Genomic DNA, 17,606 nt, shown 5'->3' on the forward strand with positions numbered 1-17,606 from the left:
CAGGAAAATAAGGGCCATGGTATCTTCTGCCTCTGGTTGTCCTAATGGAGTTATCTAGGTGTTAATGGTTTAGTTTTGATTTTGCTTCTTCAGCTACATTGGTACAATGTCACAGGTTGTTTTCAGGTGATATTTTAAAATGACTTTCATCTGTCAGATGTTCAACCTCTGCATTTTCCACTGGATTGTAGATGGTATGATTTTATAGTTTATCTTTGACCCCGTTTAATAATCACTTTAGGAAGTCATATAAATACATTTCTGTGTGCATTAGTGTGTGTTTAATGATCATTTCAGGTGCACCTACAGTATGTTAATGACTCCAGGGTCAAATAACATGACCAAGAAATAAATAAATGGACTGCCCCTGCATCTTTTGATAATTCTTCAAAAGCATCTTTGGATTGGAAAAAGATTCACTTTTAAGGGTTGATAATTAAAACTATTCCTTAAAGGCACATGAGAAAACTTCTTTGGGCAATCGATACATTGATGATCTTGATTGTAATCCTACTGGCCTTGATAGTGAACTTATCAAACTGTATACTTTGAATATGCATAGTTTATGGCAGGCCCCCCTCGATAAAGCTGTTCAAATACATCCTTCTAGTTGGAACAGCTTATTGGGGGACAGGTTCTTTTTTTTTTTTTTTTTTTTTACAGGTTCTTTTTTGATCTTTGTTTTGTACTTAGGTCTCCAGACTCGTGAATGAGGTCTATCACATGTATAATCGACATCAGTATCCATTTATTGTTCTTAACATTTCTGTTGATTCAGGTAAGTTCCACTGAACTCTCTGTCACATTAGTGACTTACCCCTAAAAGAGTAAAATGAAATTATAAAGCCCTGATATGACTGGAAAGAGACTTTTGTAGCAACAGTTAATGTTTTTTTTTTCTTATAGACTTTTAATTTTATTTCATAGACTTACTTTTTATGCAGCCTTTTCTACTTGAGACCAGGTTATTGTATTATCAGAAAAATGTGACTTTTTCCTGGCATCCAAAGTAGAAAGCAAACTAAATGTTCTCCCTCCTTTTAAAAATAACGCATGTTTTTGTTATGATTGGGGAAATTCTGGCTTATTGTTACCTAGAATTTTTTTTCTAGGCACTTAGAAATATGTGTACACTTTAAAAAAATATTTTTTTCTAGGCACTTAGAAATATGTGCACACTTTATAAAAATAGATAACGATATATGTACCTGCTCATATTCTTTGCAGGGAGAAAATAATTTTGAGTAAGTTTGTATCAAGCTCTTTATCCTTTTATATGAATTTTTTTTTTTTTACTATGTCATTAAATTTTTTTTTTTTAGATTTATTTTTATTTATTTATGATAGACATAGAGAGAGAGAGAGAGGCAGAGACACAGGCTGAGGGAGAAACAGGCTCCATGCCGGACTCCGGGACTAAATCTCCCGGGACTCCAGGATCGCGCCCTGGGCCAAAGGCAGGCGCGAAACCGCTGAGCCACCCAGGGATCCCCTATGTCATTAAAAATTACTCAAACAGGGACGCCTGGGTGGCTCAGTGGTTGAGCATCTGCCTTTGGCTCAGGTCATGATCCTGGGATCCGGGATCAAGTCCTGCATCGGGCTCCCTGTGAGGAGCCTGCTTCTCCCTCTGCCTGTGTCTCTGCTTCTCTCTCTCAGTCTGTGTCTCTCATGAATAAATAAATAAATCTTTAAAAAAATTACGGAGAAACATTTAAATAGCAGTATTTCTTATATTTCAACATACAGATGTATCTTCAACTTTTTTTTTTTTAAGATTTTATTTCTTTTTCCATGAGAATACACAGAGAGGAGAGAGAGAGAGGCAGAGACACAGGCAGAGGGAGAAGCAGGCTCCATGCAGGGAGCCCGATGTGGGACTCGATCCCGGGACTCCAGGATCACTCCCTGGGCTGAAGGCAGCGCTAAACCTCTGAGCCACCCGGGCTGCCCAACTTTTTTTTTTTTTTTAAAGACTTATTTGAGAGAGAGAGAGCACACATATGCAGGTGGGGTAGGGAGGGGCAGAGGCAGAGAATATCCAAGCAGACTCCCACTGAGCATAGAGCCTGATGCAGGGTTCAGTCCCATAACCCTGAGATCATATCCTGAGCCAAATCCAGGAGTCAGACACCTAATCAATTGAGCCACCCAGGTGCCTCATAGCTTAAGCTTTTAAATTCTTAGCCTTAATTTAAGCTGTCTTCAGTTTTTGGAAATTTAAATACTATCCTTATAATTAAATTGTTATCTATATTTTGGTTATTCCTTTAAGATACATTTCTAGAACTAGAATTACTATGTCCATGACTATGATCATGCTATACTAATTCATACATCTACTAGTGGTATACTGGCTAGTATCATTTTTAATTAAATTCAGTGCATGATAGGAGGACTTTTTTTTCACCTTGCAGTTTTCTATCATATGTTTTCATGTGTTTATTTGCTTCTTTTTTTTTTTTGCTAATTATCCAAATACTTGCATATCCTGTCCATTTAATAAATCGTCCATCTTTTTCTTATTTCTTTGAAAGAGCTAATGTTTTAGTTTATAAATATTAACCTGGCCCCTGCAATGTTTTTAATAGTACTTTGGTAACTGCAAGTGAGTAAGATGGGGTAATTTCTATTATTGAAGGTGATTTTAAACATAAGGACTATCCTTTTCCTTTTTTTTGTCTTAGAATGTATTGATATCAATGTTACCCCAGATAAAAGGCAAATTTTACTACAAGAGGAGAAGCTTTTGTTGGCAGTTTTAAAGACGTCTTTGATAGCAATGTTTGATAGCAACGTCAACAAACTCACTGTCTCTCAGCAACCATTGTTGGATATTGAAGGTAAGAAAAATACAATGTATGGACAGCTTCTAAAACTCACAGCTATTGTGATACTTTTCCTTATTTTTTTCTGAGGTAAATTTTTGTTTTTTAAGATTTTATTTATTGAGAGAGCAGGAGCTAGGAGAGGGACAAAGAGAAAGGGACAAGCTGATTTCCCCCTGAGCAGGGAGCCTGATGTGAGACTTGATCCCAGGACCCGGAGATCTTGACCTGAGCTGAAGGCAGACGCTTAATAGACTGAGCTACTCAAGCATCCCATGAAGTCAAGTTTTTTTTTTACATGGAACAAAATGTAATGTGCCAATCCTCTTCTTTTATTTTTTTATTTTATTTTTTTATTTTACTTTTTTAATTTTTTAAAGATTTATTTATTTATTTATTTATGATAGACAGAGAGAGAGAGAGAGAGAGAGGCAGAGACACAGGGGGAGAAGCAGGGAGCCCGACGCAGAGAGAGAGAGAGAGAGAGAGAGAGAGGCAGAGACACAGACAGGGGGAGAAGCAGGGAGCCCGACGCAGGGAGCCTGACGCAGGACTCGATCCCGGGACTCCAGGATTGCGCCCTGGGCCAAAGGCAGGCGCCAAACTGCTGAGCCACCCAGGGATCCCCTAATCCTCTTCTTTTAGGCAGGATGGGTCACACTCAATAGTGTAGAGCTGCAGATGTAAGGAAGTCTGATTAACGAGAGGATTGACAGGCGTGTTTGGCACATACAGGAATGTGTTCTTATCGAGACTCAACCGTTTTTCTTTAATAAACACTGCTGATTGCTACAAGCCTTTTGTTCATTTCCAGAGTTCTGAGAAAGTCACTTCTGACCACTTTTGCCTGTTTTCCCATTTCTTTGATGGAGTGGGGAATTTCTGAGGCCTTCATTGTGCCATTTCCCACATTACCCCTGTGCCATCTTCACTGGGTGGCGTGTTGGAATGAGCATTGCCAGCATCTGTAATAATAATACGCACAGTCATTATTTTACTGCCTGGTCACACGTGATCAGTTGTTTATGTAGTTTAATTCTTTTTTTTTTTTTTAAGATTTATTTATTCATGAGAGACACAGAGAGAGGGGCAGAGACACAGGTAGAGGGAGAAGCAGACTCCCCACAGGGAGCCCAATCCGGGACTCAATCCTAGGACCTCAGGATCACAACCTGAGCCAAAGGCAGATGCTCAGCCACTGAGCCACTCAGGTTCTTTTTTATCCAAACCAAGTACAGCTGGGGCATCCGGGAGGAGGACCAGGGTTGAGCTCCAGCTGTCTTCCGTGGCAGAGGGAAGAGTTGGCCATTACCTCCCCTGTTGCCCACATCTGCTCCTTAGGGTTCATACTGTCTTCTGTGGGCCAACCCGCCCAATCTCCATGTCTGTATGTGCAGGGAGGCGGGTGGTGGGTGCCCATCATTGTGTCCTCCAAGAGCTAAGACCAGAGCTGTTGAGGGAGCTGAACTAGAGTTTGGTGGGAAGCTAAGTTGACAAATGCATATTGCTCCCAGTGAGAGGAGATGGTTTGGGGATGAGGCTTTATAAACTGAAGATAGAGGAGAAGCTGTAAGTTAGGAGTTTAAGGGAGGGCAGGGATACAGAGCAGCTCCATCCTGGCATTCCCTATCACGGCAGGGGTGAGGAGAGGTGGATTTGGAAGATGGGGGCAGGCTCTCATTCTGATAATCTGGGAATAAGGTGGAGGTGAAGCTCCAGAGGGGTGGGGTGGGGCAGGACGGAAGCTCTGATAGTGCTGGAACTTTGGTTTGGACACGGTGAACCCCTGTCAGCCTTGCTTGCTCTTGGCATGGGGCGATATGGATGTGCGTGGAGATGGGGTGGAGGGTGGTGAGTCATCCACATCTTCGTCGAAGTGGGCCAGGGTGGCATCTCTGAGCCCACTCACAGATACTTTGCCAGAGGCCACCCTATAAAGAGAATCTACTCAAAATATCAGGGCATCCTGAAGCACACAGTGTTGTAACTAAGGCCCCCTTTCAGCCATTTTACTGAATTCAGAAATTAACACGAATGTATGAGCCCTAAGGTCAAGACGTAGCGCCCATAAACCAGCCTGGTACCCCTTTCCTTACACTGCCCCCTGGTGGTGACCATTTTCCTGACTTTTTTTTTTTTTAAGATTTTATTATTTATTTATGAGAGCCGGGTGGGGTTGCAGAGACACAGGCATAGGGAGAAGCAGGCTCCCTGCAGGGAGCCCAATGTAGGACTTGATCCCGGAACTCCAGGACCACGCCCTGGGCCGAAGGCAGGGGCTAAAACGCTGAGCCACTCAGGGATCCCCTCCTGACTTCTGAAACCACAGGTTCTTTTTATCTGCTTTTAACTTGAAGCCATCTAGTATGTAGGCTCTTTTGGATTTGTTTCTTTCAGTATCTTGTGAGGCTCATCCACATCACGTGGAGCAGCTGATGCCTTCCTTCCTTCCTGAGCAGCATTCCCTTGTATTTAAATGCCACAATCTGTGGACAGTTGGGTTGCTTCTGAGATTGGGCTGTCGTGATTAGAATAGCCATGGACACCTGTCTGTGGCTTTGGTGGGTTTGGGTGCCCTTTCTGACAGGAGTGCCAGGTCTCAGGCCTGCATCGTGTTTAGATTCAGGAGCTCTTCCCAGTGGGTTTTCCAAAGCAATTGTACCCATGGCACTACCACCAGCGGTATTTATTTTATTTATTTATTTTATTATTATTTATTTATTATTTATTATTTATTTTTTTAAGATTTTATTTATTCATGACAGACACAGAGAGAGAGAGAGAGAGACAGGCAGAGACACAGGCAGAGTGAGAAGCAGGCTCCATGAGGGTAGCCTGATGCGGGACTTGATCCTGGGACTCGGATCGCACCCTGAGCCAAAGGCAGCCATTCAACCTCTGAGCCACCCAGGTGTCCCTATTTTTATATTTCTTAAAGATTTTGTTTATTTATTCATGAGAGACACAGAGAGAGGCAGAGATATAAGCAGGCTCCTCTCGGGGAGCCTGATGTGAGACTTGATCCCGGACCTGGGATCACACCCGAGCTGAAGGCAAATGCTTAACCGCTGAACCATTCAGGCACTGGTTAAACACCAGCGGTGTTTAAACCTTCCTTTTGATCCTAGTCCCTGGGAACTTGTGTTGTTTCTTAAATTTTTACCCATGCTGGTATCTAGTAGCATCGATACTGTGGTTTTGAGTCATATGTCCTTTACATCGAACGTGGAACCATCTTCGTCTTTTTGATCTGTGCCTCTGTGCAGTGCCTGCTCCAGTGGAAATAGCCTCTGATTCCATTTCCATGCAGCCCCTGATACTCTTCTGTTTGTATCTACTCAGGTCATGTAATAAAAACGCATCAGGCAGAAATGGACAAGCCCCTGGCAGAAAAACAGGATAGTCCTGCTTTGTTCAGGACCGAAGGAGAAGAGAAAAGGGCTGTGACCATCTCCAGACTGAGAGAGAACTTTTCTCTTCGGCACACAACAGAGAACAGGTCTCGGGGCCCCCAGACCCCTGAATCAAGGCAGATCTCCCCAAGACAGAAAAGGCACATACAGTTGCCTGGCGCTTTGCACTCCCCCTGCACCCCGAGGCCCGTCCCTGACACCAACTCATGTGGTCCTCAGGAGGTGGTGAGACATTTGGATGAGGGCCCCTGTGGCCGCAGTAACAGGGTGGACATAGAACAGGAATCCGGGCCCAGCCACCTGTCAGGTGGCCTGGGGGAAGGGCTGAGCGCCCCAGAAGCGGGCAGTCACTCTGGCGGGGTGTCTGCTGCTTGCGCCCCTGAGGACACGCTTTCACAAGGAAGTGCAGAGTCACCTGAGATCGACCATCACCCTGCTGATGCCGGAGGCCAGCTCGACCATGAGAACAGTGGCCAGACATGTCGAATCTCGCCTCAGCCTGCAGACATGTCCTTCTCAAACACAAAGCGTTTTAAAAAAGATGGAGCGCCTCTAAATTCTGATGCCCACCCAGGGCTGGTGAAGACTCGGAACACGCCAGCGTCTCAGGTTGATGTGGCTGTTAAGATCAATAAGAAAGTAGTGCCCCTTGCCTTTTCTATGCGCTCCCTAGCTAAACAGATAAAGCAGTTGAGGCAGCAGGGACAGCAAAGAGAAGGCGAGCAGAACTGTAGGAAGTTCAGGGCCAAGATTTGCCCTGGAGAAAACCAGGCTGCGGAAGATGAACTAAGAAAGGAGATAAGGTAAAGATCTTTCTCAGAACTGTTTGTGTTCGTGTCGGAGAGCCATGGCCAGGGAGCAAGGCTGATCCTTCCAGCCTCTACTTTTGCTCTTGGGGGTGTCCTCTGTCCTGCGCCTCCCCTCTTCTGGCTCAGAGTGCAGCTGTGGCCCCTCCTTGGTTCCAGTGTCCCATCCTCTAGCTGCTGGACAGATGGATGGACCTACCTGGGGGCCTTCCCTCCACTGCCGGCATGGGGCACCCCAATGTCAAACTCACCTGAGCTCCTCTCTCTTCCTCTCCCAGGCCCCTTTCTCTCTGCCCTCTCAGTGCTCCTTCTCAAAGATTCTCATTTTGGAGCCCATCTCTCCACGGCTTTGTCATTAATTAACCTCACTGGTGCGTCCTTGGTGCTCTTTCCATTCACCACCTTCTTCTCATTGCCTCTCACATGCGACAAATTGATTTTCTTTAAAGCGGTCTTTATGAAACCTTTCAAGCATTATTTCCTTAGATTTTCTTAGCACCTCTTTGCTACTGGTCCACGTTAATCACCTCCTTGACCCTGACCTCACTTCTTTGTTAAAGGTTTCCAGCTCACAGCACCTCCTTCCTGCGCTGAATTCATGGTGGTTGTGGGAGACATTGCTCTTTCCTGTTATTGATTTATTAGCAAAAATTATAATGCATTATCAAGCCTGTGGATTCCGGAAGATTACATAGTGTAGGGCTAAGTAATGAAGGGAGTCAATTTAAAGAAAACTATTAATAATACTGACAATAGAAAATACTGGTCACCACTTTGTTGACATTAATTGCATACAATGTGGTGACTTCTAAAAATGATGACTCCTCTTGAAATATGTAACTTTCATCTTTTTAAACATCATGTACGATTTGCCTGGGCAGGTACTAAAAAGTACTGTGTCCTGTACATAGTCCAACTCAGTAATTACATGGAAATTTTGTGGCATTTTTAGTCTGGACCACACAGACTTTGCTTAACTTGGACTATGAATTCTCCAATAGCAAGCATTATATATTTCCCTTGATATCCATGCCTAACTTATACTGAGAAGGGTTTTCGGGAAGTAATTCCTTTAAAGTGTGTGTGATTAATGGAGGTGGGATCTGGGGCCTGTGAACTCTGAGGAATGTAGTGGTGAGCCAGGCTCCCCAATCACACACAATCATGGAACAGGTGCTTGATGAGGAAAGACCTGTAAGGTGCTCCAAATGAAAACCAATTATGCTTCCTCCTTGGACTCCTCTAGCTCTCTCAGTGGGTGAAATCAGTTGTAATTTTAAAAAATAGTGATTTTTTAAAAGATTTTTATTTGAGAGAGAGCAAGCGAGCATGTGCACAAGCAAAGAGAGGGGCAGAGACAGAGAAGCAGGGAGTCCGACACGGTGCTCAATCCCAGGATCCTGAGATCATGACCTGAGCCAAAGGCAGACCTTAACCAACTGAGCCACCCCAGTGCCCCTAAAAATAGTGATTTTAATTCAACAAATATCCATCGATCACCTGTTGTCATGGTTCTTGAATTTATCGTCACATAAGATTATTGCGGAAGCTTGTTCGAAAAGCAGAACCTAGGGCCAGCCTCCAGGAGATTCTGCTTAATAGATCTGGTTGATGGTGGGTGTGGGGCCCAGGAATCTGCATTTTTGATCGGTAACCACCTCCCCCCAAGTGGTCACTCTGAGAAACCCTGATCCACAGTGGGCCTGCTGTCAGCTTTTGGCCTTCAGTGCACAGCTGCTGGTCGGCTCTTGGTTCTGAGCTATGGTTCTGCCGATGGCCTTCTCCTGAGACCCACTCGGGGCGAAAGATGAGGCAGTAATTAAAAGCACTGTGGTCGTGTTTGCCAGCTTTTGTGTTTATATTTTGAGTCATAACTAGATATATCAAGTTGTAAAGCTCTATCTTTTAGTTTATGGTGGGAGATACACCTGCAGACAGAATTCCTGAGTCTTCAGGCGGGTACAGGCTCTTCTCGTGGGGAATCCACCTGAGAGCCAGAGCCCAGAATCAGAGCAGGGATCTGGCATTCGTGCCACTTCGCCAGGTGTTGCCCGTCAGTTCAAATCCACTGTACTTTGCCCTGCTTTGCAACCCTGGAGGCTGGGCCATGGAAGCGTTTCTCCTGGTGCACTGCTAGACTTTGTCAGTAGGGGGCGCTGGAGGGACACTGCAAGACAGGGGGCCCAGCTTCTCCCTTGCTTCTTGGCTGCCCTTGTCTTTTCCTCTTAAAAGCCAGTTGCCAGCAGCAGGCCTAGCATTGCTCACTCCTTTGCTCCAGCCGACTTAGCAGACTTATTTTTACCCAGTGGGCTGCAGGTCTAAAGCTCAGCCAGGGAGGGGGGATGGGTGCTTTTCTAGGAGTTACTTCTCTGGATGTGCTCCCTCATCCCTGGACATAGGAGCTGCCTCCTCTGTTACTCCTGTGTTTCTTAGCTAATTAATCACCTTATACTAGTTTCCAATACTTTGTTATGAATTTTCCCTGCCCAAATCAATGGTGTGGTTTTTGTGTCTTGATTGGACTCTGATGTAGAATTACTACCAGGAATGGTCCTGGGAGAGACACCCTCAAGACAGGGTTTGGGGATTGGTTTAATCCTACCTTGGACTTGAGCTCAGTGCTGAGCAGTTTGCCAACAGGAAATGGAGGTCAGTAACCCGTGGCACATAGAGACATCACTGTTAGACCATCGCCTGTGGTTGACTGGTGAAGCACCAACCAGAGTAAGTCCCCTGGGAGCTGAGGTGGCTGCTGTGGTGTGGGAGGGACCTTCCTTGGTGCTCCGGAGCACTTACAGAAAGGACTAGCTCAGGTCTCCGTTCCAGGCACCGTCTGGAAACCAGGGTGCTTCCATGGAAGCTCTGACAGAGTCTCGTGTCCTCTGGCCACAGGGTTGATCCTCTTGGCCACTTCACAAAATTTAGTTGTGTGGTGTGTAGAATGGCAATGTCAGTTTGTCACGTGAAGATCAGTGGTAGTATCAATCTCTCATCTACACTGATGCACACCATCACTAGTGGAATTAGATTTTGAAGCCACCCACCATAGGACCTGTTGGTGAGCGTAGCAGTTATCTATCTAGAAGGATTGATAACCCAGGATTGGTGAAAAGGTAGTCTTACACACTGTTGGGAGGGCATACTTCTGCAGATCTATCCAAGTAAAAAAAATGTACATACATAATTCTACATCCAGAGATTATGGCACAGAAATGCTCCCAGAATAGAGTGGATTTATGTCCATTAGCTTTTGTTGCAGTGTTGTTTGTATTACTCAAAATGGAAACCATGGAAATGTCTTTTAGTACAGAATTTGTCAGACAAGTTATGGTACATCCACACAGTGAGTTCCTACGTGGCCATTGAAAAGAATGAAAGATCTGTATACACGGGTCTGAAAGAGCGCCTAAGATGCATTGTTAAGTGATGGGAGTAGAACAGCATGAAGAATTAGGATTACATTTTTGTTTGTTTAAAACAATGTGTAGACAAAGGTCTGGAAGGATGTATGGCAAATGAGCATTAGTAACTAACGCCATGTCTGGGGAGCTGGATGAATGAATGAACAATGTTATCTTCAGAAAGTGGGATTATTAGGGACTTTCTCTATGTTTTTGTATTTTTTTATTACAGTCTGTTTCATAATCAGAAAAGTAATCTTTCACAGTTAAAATATCTCATAATGAACCTTTTCTACACGCAGTAAAACAATGTTCGCAGAAATGGAGATCATTGGTCAGTTTAACTTGGGATTTATAATCACCAAACTGAAGGCAGACATCTTCATAGTGGACCAGCACGCCACAGATGAGAAGTACAACTTTGAGATGCTGCAGCAGCACACGGTCCTCCAAGGCCAGAGGCTCATAGCGTGAGTTTGCTTTACCATTCAGATTTCTCAGTATAGTCTCACCCCTCAAGTTTAAGACCTAAGAACTTAATGTGTATGTGTCTGTTTTTTTAGTCACAAGCATCCCTGCGGCAGATTTTTATACTTTTTACATAATAATAGTCATACCTGTCATTTACTTATTTTTTTTTTAAGATTTTATTTATTTATTCATGAGAGACATACATAAGGAGAGGCAGAGACACAGGCAGAGGGAAAAGCAGGCTCCTTGCAGAGAGCCTGTGTGGAACTTGATCCTGGGACTGGGATCACGCCCTGAGACGAAGGCAGATGCTCAACCGTTGAGCCACTCAGGCGTCCCACATCTGCCATTTATTGAATGCTTGTTACGTGTCGGGTACTGTTGAAATGCATTTACACTCATTAACTCATTTAATCCTCCCACACCTATGAGGTAGCTGCTATTCCCGTCAGCACTTCACAGGTGATCTCACTTAGGCACGTAAACACAGCAGTTAACATAACTTTCCCAAGTTCATATAGCTAATGTATTCTTTTTTTTTTTTTTTAAGATTTTATTTATCTACTGGGGAGAGAAAGAGCATGCACATGAATGGGGGGAGAGAGAGAGGGAGAAGCAGGCTCCTCGCTGAGCAGGGAGCCCGATGTGGGACTCCATCCCAGAACCCTGGAATCACGACCTGAGCTGAAGGCAGATACTTAACTTACTGAGCCACTCAGGTGCCCTGCTAATGTGTTAAGTATCAAGTCTTTTACCTTTTCTGGTTGGCCAGAAAATCTTTTTGATGAAGGGCAATTTATGGTATGTTGTGTGTCAGTTTATTATAGCGCATAGGGTTTACGTGTTCAGGAAGGTGGCACTGCCTGTGTGTTGGTCCTCAGCTAGACTAGGTCACCAAGTTCAGTTAGTCACTGCAGAATTTGGTGTTTTTCCTCCACTTTGCCAATCTGCCTGTTTTACACTGACAGCTGTATAAGGTGGAGGGAGGTTGTATCATGTGAACCAGAAGTCTTTTCTTAAAGCCAAGTTAGAAGAAGAGGTCCTGGATTTTCATTTGGGAAATTCAGTGACATAGAGAAATAAACTCAGATCCCAACAGGAGTAGATCCTGGCATGTAGAAATGTTCTACTATAATAGTCACTCAGCTGGGGAAATACACTGAGTCTACGGAGTACTCTGTTTCCAATGGATGGTTGAATTCTATTTATTTTCAGCAGGTGAAAGTGGTAACACTAAAGACATTCAGTAAGCTGCTTTATCAGGGTACTTGAGTGGCACAGTTGGTTAAGTGTCTGACTCTTGGTTTTGGCTCAAGTCTTGATCTCAGGGTTGTAAGATTGAGCCCCAAGGTGGGCTCTGTGCTCAGTGGGGGGGTCTGCTTGAAGAATCTCTTCCTTTCCCCTCCTCCCACTCAAGGAGGGATTTTGATTTCTATAAATAAATAAATAAATAAATAAATAAATAAATAAATAAATAAATAAATAAAATCTTAAAAAGAAAAAGCTACTATATCATACTGGATCATTCCTGCCCTTTTTATAGAGGTCATTTAGTTTTTAGCCATTTTGCATAGATAAGGTCTCATTTGTGGCCTTTCAGGTCGGCTCAGGTAATCATAGGCCATGTGGGGTCCCAAATGGACCATATTTCAAGGTTAAAGAGCATAGGTCAATCCTTTCCTACCAGGCCCCGCATGCTCTGGCCCTCCCTATGCCCTCACCTCCTTGTTCTCCGTGCTTGAGGCACACTGGCCATCTTTCTTTTTCAAAACCTTGATAGGCCTGATGATTTCCTGTGGCCATTAAGGAAAACGAAGTAGATCTTTTTTGTTGCTCTGGGAACATCAGTGATCCATCCTTGGGCCTTTGCACAGACTTTTCCCTGCCTAGAATGTTTGTCTCTGCACTCCCCCCTCTGTCCATTACCTGATAACTGCCGACCCACCCCCAGATCTCAGAGGCTCCTTCCTCAGAGACACCTTCCCTGACCCCTGTCTCCAGGTTGGTCTCACTTGCTCTGTGCTCTTATGGCTCTGGGTGTCTCTTCCTCCTGATTGGCAGCACGCTTTGTAATTATAGTTTGCTGGATCCATGGCCTTCTTCCCCACTGGTCTCTTACTCCATAAGGGCAGAGACTGGGCATATGTATGTGTGCACCATCCTACCTCCTGCCCTTATCAGTGTCTCTCCGATTAAGTGCTTGGTGAATCCGGGAGGACAGTGGATGGATTGTGGACAGATGGAGAGAGAAATGTTGCAGCATCTTTATCTGCTTTCAAATGCTGTAATGTAACACAGGAAGGAAAAGTAGCACCTTCATGTTCTACCTTTATCTTTAAGGAGCGGATTCAGAGAAGCACGGGGTCATTGCGGTGGGGTGACAGATTGGGGAAAGTTGGCTACTTCTGTGAGCATTTTAACTTTAATAAAATGACAAAAGGGGAATTCTTGAGAAGTTATGTGATAGGAAGGGCACGTAGCTCAAGGAAGTATCGCTACTCGTGTTGCTTTTTGAAAGGAATTCAGAAAAGTATGCACTGTTGAGTTTCACTTCTGCCTTATAGCTAAATGTTTGACTTCGAAATTGGGCTTGAATCTCCTCTCTCTGTCCTTTCAGACCCCAGACTCTCAACTTAACGGCTGTCAATGAAGCTATTCTAATAGAAAACCTGGAAATATTCAGAAAGAATGGCTTTGATTTTGTTATCGACGAAGGAGGTGAGTTATTAGGACTTTAGAGTGCGTCCTGTCAGTGTCTGGAACAGTCCCTGAGGTTCTGCAGATCAGTGTATTTTATCAGAGGCAGACATGGATCCCCCAAATAGCATTTCGCTTCTTTCCCCTCTTCTGGCGTTCATTATTAGAGGTAGCACTCAGGTGAAATGTGCTCTTCAAATCACAGATTCTTCTCCCAATTTTATTCTTTTAGCTCCAGTCACTGAAAGAGCTAAGTTGATTTCCTTGCCAACTAGCAAAAACTGGACCTTTGGACCCCAGGACATCGATGAACTGATCTTTATGCTGAGTGACAGTCCTGGGGTTATGTGCCGTCCTTCCCGGGTCAGGCAGATGTTTGCCTCCAGAGCCTGTCGGAAGTCTGTAAGTAAAGATGGTTCATCTGCTGGGACTTGGAGGCCCTACTCAGCCTTGTGGTGGCAGCAGCTCCCAGGCTGGCCCACAACCAGGCAGCGTTGGTGGTGGTGGTGGCTGTGCCTGCCCTGGGTCATCGTATGTAACACGTGCCTCTGCACCACTGTACCCTGTACACTAAACAAGCCCGCCATATCTCTGACCTCTGACCCATAATCACTGCTCCTACTCTACTTCCGTCAGGCAGCTGGCTCTGTTAGAGCTTTTGCAGATCCCAGAGTGGTGAGCTATCTAGGCACATAGTTCATCTGTGGACCTTATGGGAGTAACATGGGCAGATGAGCTTTGCTGCTGCACGGGGCTTTGTAAGTCCTTCTATCAGCAGGCTCCTGGCAGGGCACCCTGGTGCTCTGCTGCCATTCAGGTTGTCCTGGAGGTGATGGCAGCAGGTGGTGATCAGCCTGGTGTCAAAGTAAACTAGGTGCATCTGAACTACCCGGCCCCTGGGAGCGCCCAGGATGGCCTCCCTTCATCAGATTCTCCCTGAGCCCTGACTATGTGGCCCACCTCGTTCAGGTGCTGGGGACATAGGTGACAAAAAGGATGAGGTCTTGGTGCTTGCAGAGCTTTCAGTTTGGTGGGGAGGAAAAGACCTAAGCAAAAACAGTGACAACTTCCAGCAGTAATAGGTTTGGGAAAGAAGTTAAAACATGGGGCTGGGGAGTGGCCATGGAAACCCGGGCGAGCAGTTGAGATGTTGGCCAGGGAAGGGCTGTCCGAGGCTGGTGCATCTGAACTAACACTCCAAACAAGAAACAGCGAGTGCAAAGACAGGAGATTGTTTGAACCAAGCCAGAGTCTCCCCACGTGACTTGGAGCAGGGCCAGAATGCCAGCAGAGTGGTTTTGATCTGGTGACCCACACGGGGCCACACAATCCTGGTGGGAACCTGGGAGCCTTTGTTGCTGGGGGCGCCAGAAGGTAGATGGCACCACCTTCTGGAAACAATAGCTTGCTCACATTTTGGGGGGGGTGTGGGTGGCCTAAAAGCTATTTTAGACATGCTGTGTTTGAGGTCCCATCAGGCTATAAGTGGAGGTGTCTTAAGGTGTCTTAAAAACGGTCTGATTAATGAATCAGAGCTCAGGGGAAATGTCAGTGCTGGAGATAAAACTTTATAGCCTTGGGATTGCATGAAGTTACTCAAGGCAGGGTTCTCGGGTCTGACTGCCAGCCACAGGTCTTTCTCTGATGAAGACCTAATACTGCTGCCCAGATCTCATGGTGAATCGGGGCAGAGCAGATGGACCTGTGCTAATAGCCAGGCATCTCAGAATCCTGTCTGAACGTGACTCAGCTCTTTGGTGCCCCCAGTTGCCCCTTCCCTCCACACCCTGGCAGGCCCGTTGTACTGCGGCTCTCTGTGTCCTCCCATCAGCACAGTCGCTGGCCAAGGTGGCTCCCTTCTGCCGCACCCTGAGGGGCCCATCCACTCCTTCAGTTCCAGCCACACAGGCCACTTCCAGGTCCACGGCTGCACCAGCCCTCCTCCAGCCTTTGCATTTGCTGCCTCATGTAGCTCCCTCACATACCAGGCCCCGTCCTGTCCTTGGGCTCTCCTGGAATACCCTACTGAGGTAGCCTCTCCCAGGCACTCAGGCATGGCCCCCTGGCTGATACTGGTCTTGTTTCTCTGTTAACTTACCTGCGGTCTAACTTACCTCCTGGTCTTACCTGCCACCAATGTGGCAAAGTCCTGCTGCATATCCTGCTTGGAAGAAGGAAAGGGACCCAGAGGCTTGGGCTTATCGTCTCTCACTGTCTCTCCTTGTTTCTCAAGGCCGTCAGTTTCTTTGTTCCTGTGGAGCCTTCTCATCTCCATGTATATGTCAGAGATAAGTGCTGTGGAGACCAGCAGGGTGAGGGCCACAGAAGACCAGACAGGAAGTGCTCCCAAGCGTAGGCAGGGATAAAAGCCTGAAGGAAGGGGAAGTGAGATGTGCAACTATCTGGGAACAGAGTATCCTGGGCAGAGGGCATAGCCAGTGCCAAACTCCTGAAGCAGGTACCTGCTTAGTGCACCTGTGTGAGAAGAGGGAGTGCCAGTGTCCTGGAGTGGGGCAGGGAGGGATGTGTGCTTGTAGGTGCAGGCACTAGGGCCAGTGAGGGCCAGATCAGGGGACGCACGTGGGCTTTTCTCCAGGTGAGAAGGTGAGCCACGTGATCTATGGGATCTGACATGTGTTTTGTTGTTTTTTTTAAAGATTTTTATTTATTCATTTAAGAATACGTTTGCAAGCATGAGCAGGGAGGGGGGTGAGACAGAGGAAGAGGGAGAGGCAGACTCCCCGCTGAGCAGGGATCTGACTTGGGGCTTGATTCCAAGACCTTGGGATCATGACCTGAGCTTAAGGCAAAGCCTTCACCGCTTCACTGACTGAGCCCCCAGGCACCCCTGACATGCCTTTTAAAGGAATTGCTACTGCTGAGTGGAGAACAGGTGGAAAGGAGCAGCAGGGAGGCCTGTTGGTGACCCTGCAGTTGCTGAGGTGAAAGGTCAGGGCAGTGGTTGTAGGCAGTAGTGGAGCCACTGAGACTGGTTGGGTCCTAGACAGGTTCGGTTGGCGTCTCTAGCAGACATGTGGTGCTCTGCAGGAGCTACGGACAGACTGGATTTTCCAAAAAGGTGGGGGCCTGAGATTGTAGAGGGTAGGTAGGATTCCTTGGGTAAGATTTTTCAGGGAACGTAGTTTCTGAGTTGTAATCTTGCCCATCTTTGTTTCAGAGAAAAATGCTACTGAAGAATTGCTATTCTAACCAAAACCAGTAAAGCCTTAAATCATTGTCTCCTAATCAGGTAATGATTGGAACTGCTCTTAATACAAGTGAGATGAAGAAGTTGATTACCCACATGGGCGAGATGGACCATCCTTGGAACTGTCCCCACGGAAGGCCAACCATGAGACACATTGCCAACCTGGATGTCATTTCTCAAAACTGACAACATTTCTCATTTTATAGAACTATACATTTTATTGCAGATTTTTCTGTTTTCAAAAGCAGGGTTTAAGCTAGCCACTTGTTTGCAAATTAGCCTGCTGTTTAAAAAAAAAAAAAGACCAGATCCATCAGAAGTGATCTTGAGAACCTCTTCAAACCACATGGAGCATTGCTTGCAATGTTTTTTGTTCTGCACTTCAGTGTGTGTGCATATACAGGCAAGAACACATCACAAACATAGGAAGCACGTCTTGAAAGTCACTCAGGCTTCTGCTGCTATGGCCTAGGCTATTTTAGTTTGCAGCTTTCAGCCCATAATATGATTAAATTCATAATGGTTTAATTTCATAAAATTATGGTCCTTTTGGGTTAGTGGTTCTCAACCCTAACTCAAATTTAAAAAATAAAAAAAGAAGAAAACAAAACCTAAGGGGGATTCCCTGCCCAACTGGAAGGAAATGGCCCAGGTGGGGCCTGGGTTCACTATTTTTAAATGTTCCCCAGTGCAGCCCGGGTGGCAAAGCATTGTCCTAGGCAAGGGGAAATAAAAGATTGATTTTTTTTTTCCATAACTTTAATGCTGCTGTTTCATTTCTG

The 17,606-nt window shown here is 45.6% G+C and overlaps 1 protein-coding gene across 3 annotated transcripts in view; it reads left to right on the top strand.

Annotated features, from left to right (window-relative positions):
• PMS2 (PMS1 homolog 2, mismatch repair system component) overlaps positions 1-17,171 on the top strand; it is a 27,511-nt gene extending 10,340 nt beyond the window's left edge. For all 3 annotated transcript variants that reach the window (XM_077907759.1, XM_077907760.1, XM_077907761.1), the window contains 7 exons: positions 694-778; positions 2,688-2,843; positions 6,171-7,044; positions 10,751-10,918; positions 13,537-13,637; positions 13,849-14,018; positions 16,867-17,171. In XM_077907759.1, coding sequence (XP_077763885.1) covers positions 694-778; positions 2,688-2,843; positions 6,171-7,044; positions 10,751-10,918; positions 13,537-13,637; positions 13,849-14,018; positions 16,867-17,010 — 1,698 coding nt within the window. In that variant the 3' untranslated portion in view covers positions 17,011-17,171. The remainder of the gene's footprint in view (positions 1-693; positions 779-2,687; positions 2,844-6,170; positions 7,045-10,750; positions 10,919-13,536; positions 13,638-13,848; positions 14,019-16,866) is intronic.
• The last annotated feature ends 435 nt before the right edge of the window (positions 17,172-17,606 follow it).

This window comes from Canis aureus, chromosome 8, assembly GCF_053574225.1.
Source record: "Canis aureus isolate CA01 chromosome 8, VMU_Caureus_v.1.0, whole genome shotgun sequence".
Lineage (NCBI taxonomy): Eukaryota > Metazoa > Chordata > Mammalia > Carnivora > Canidae > Canis > Canis aureus.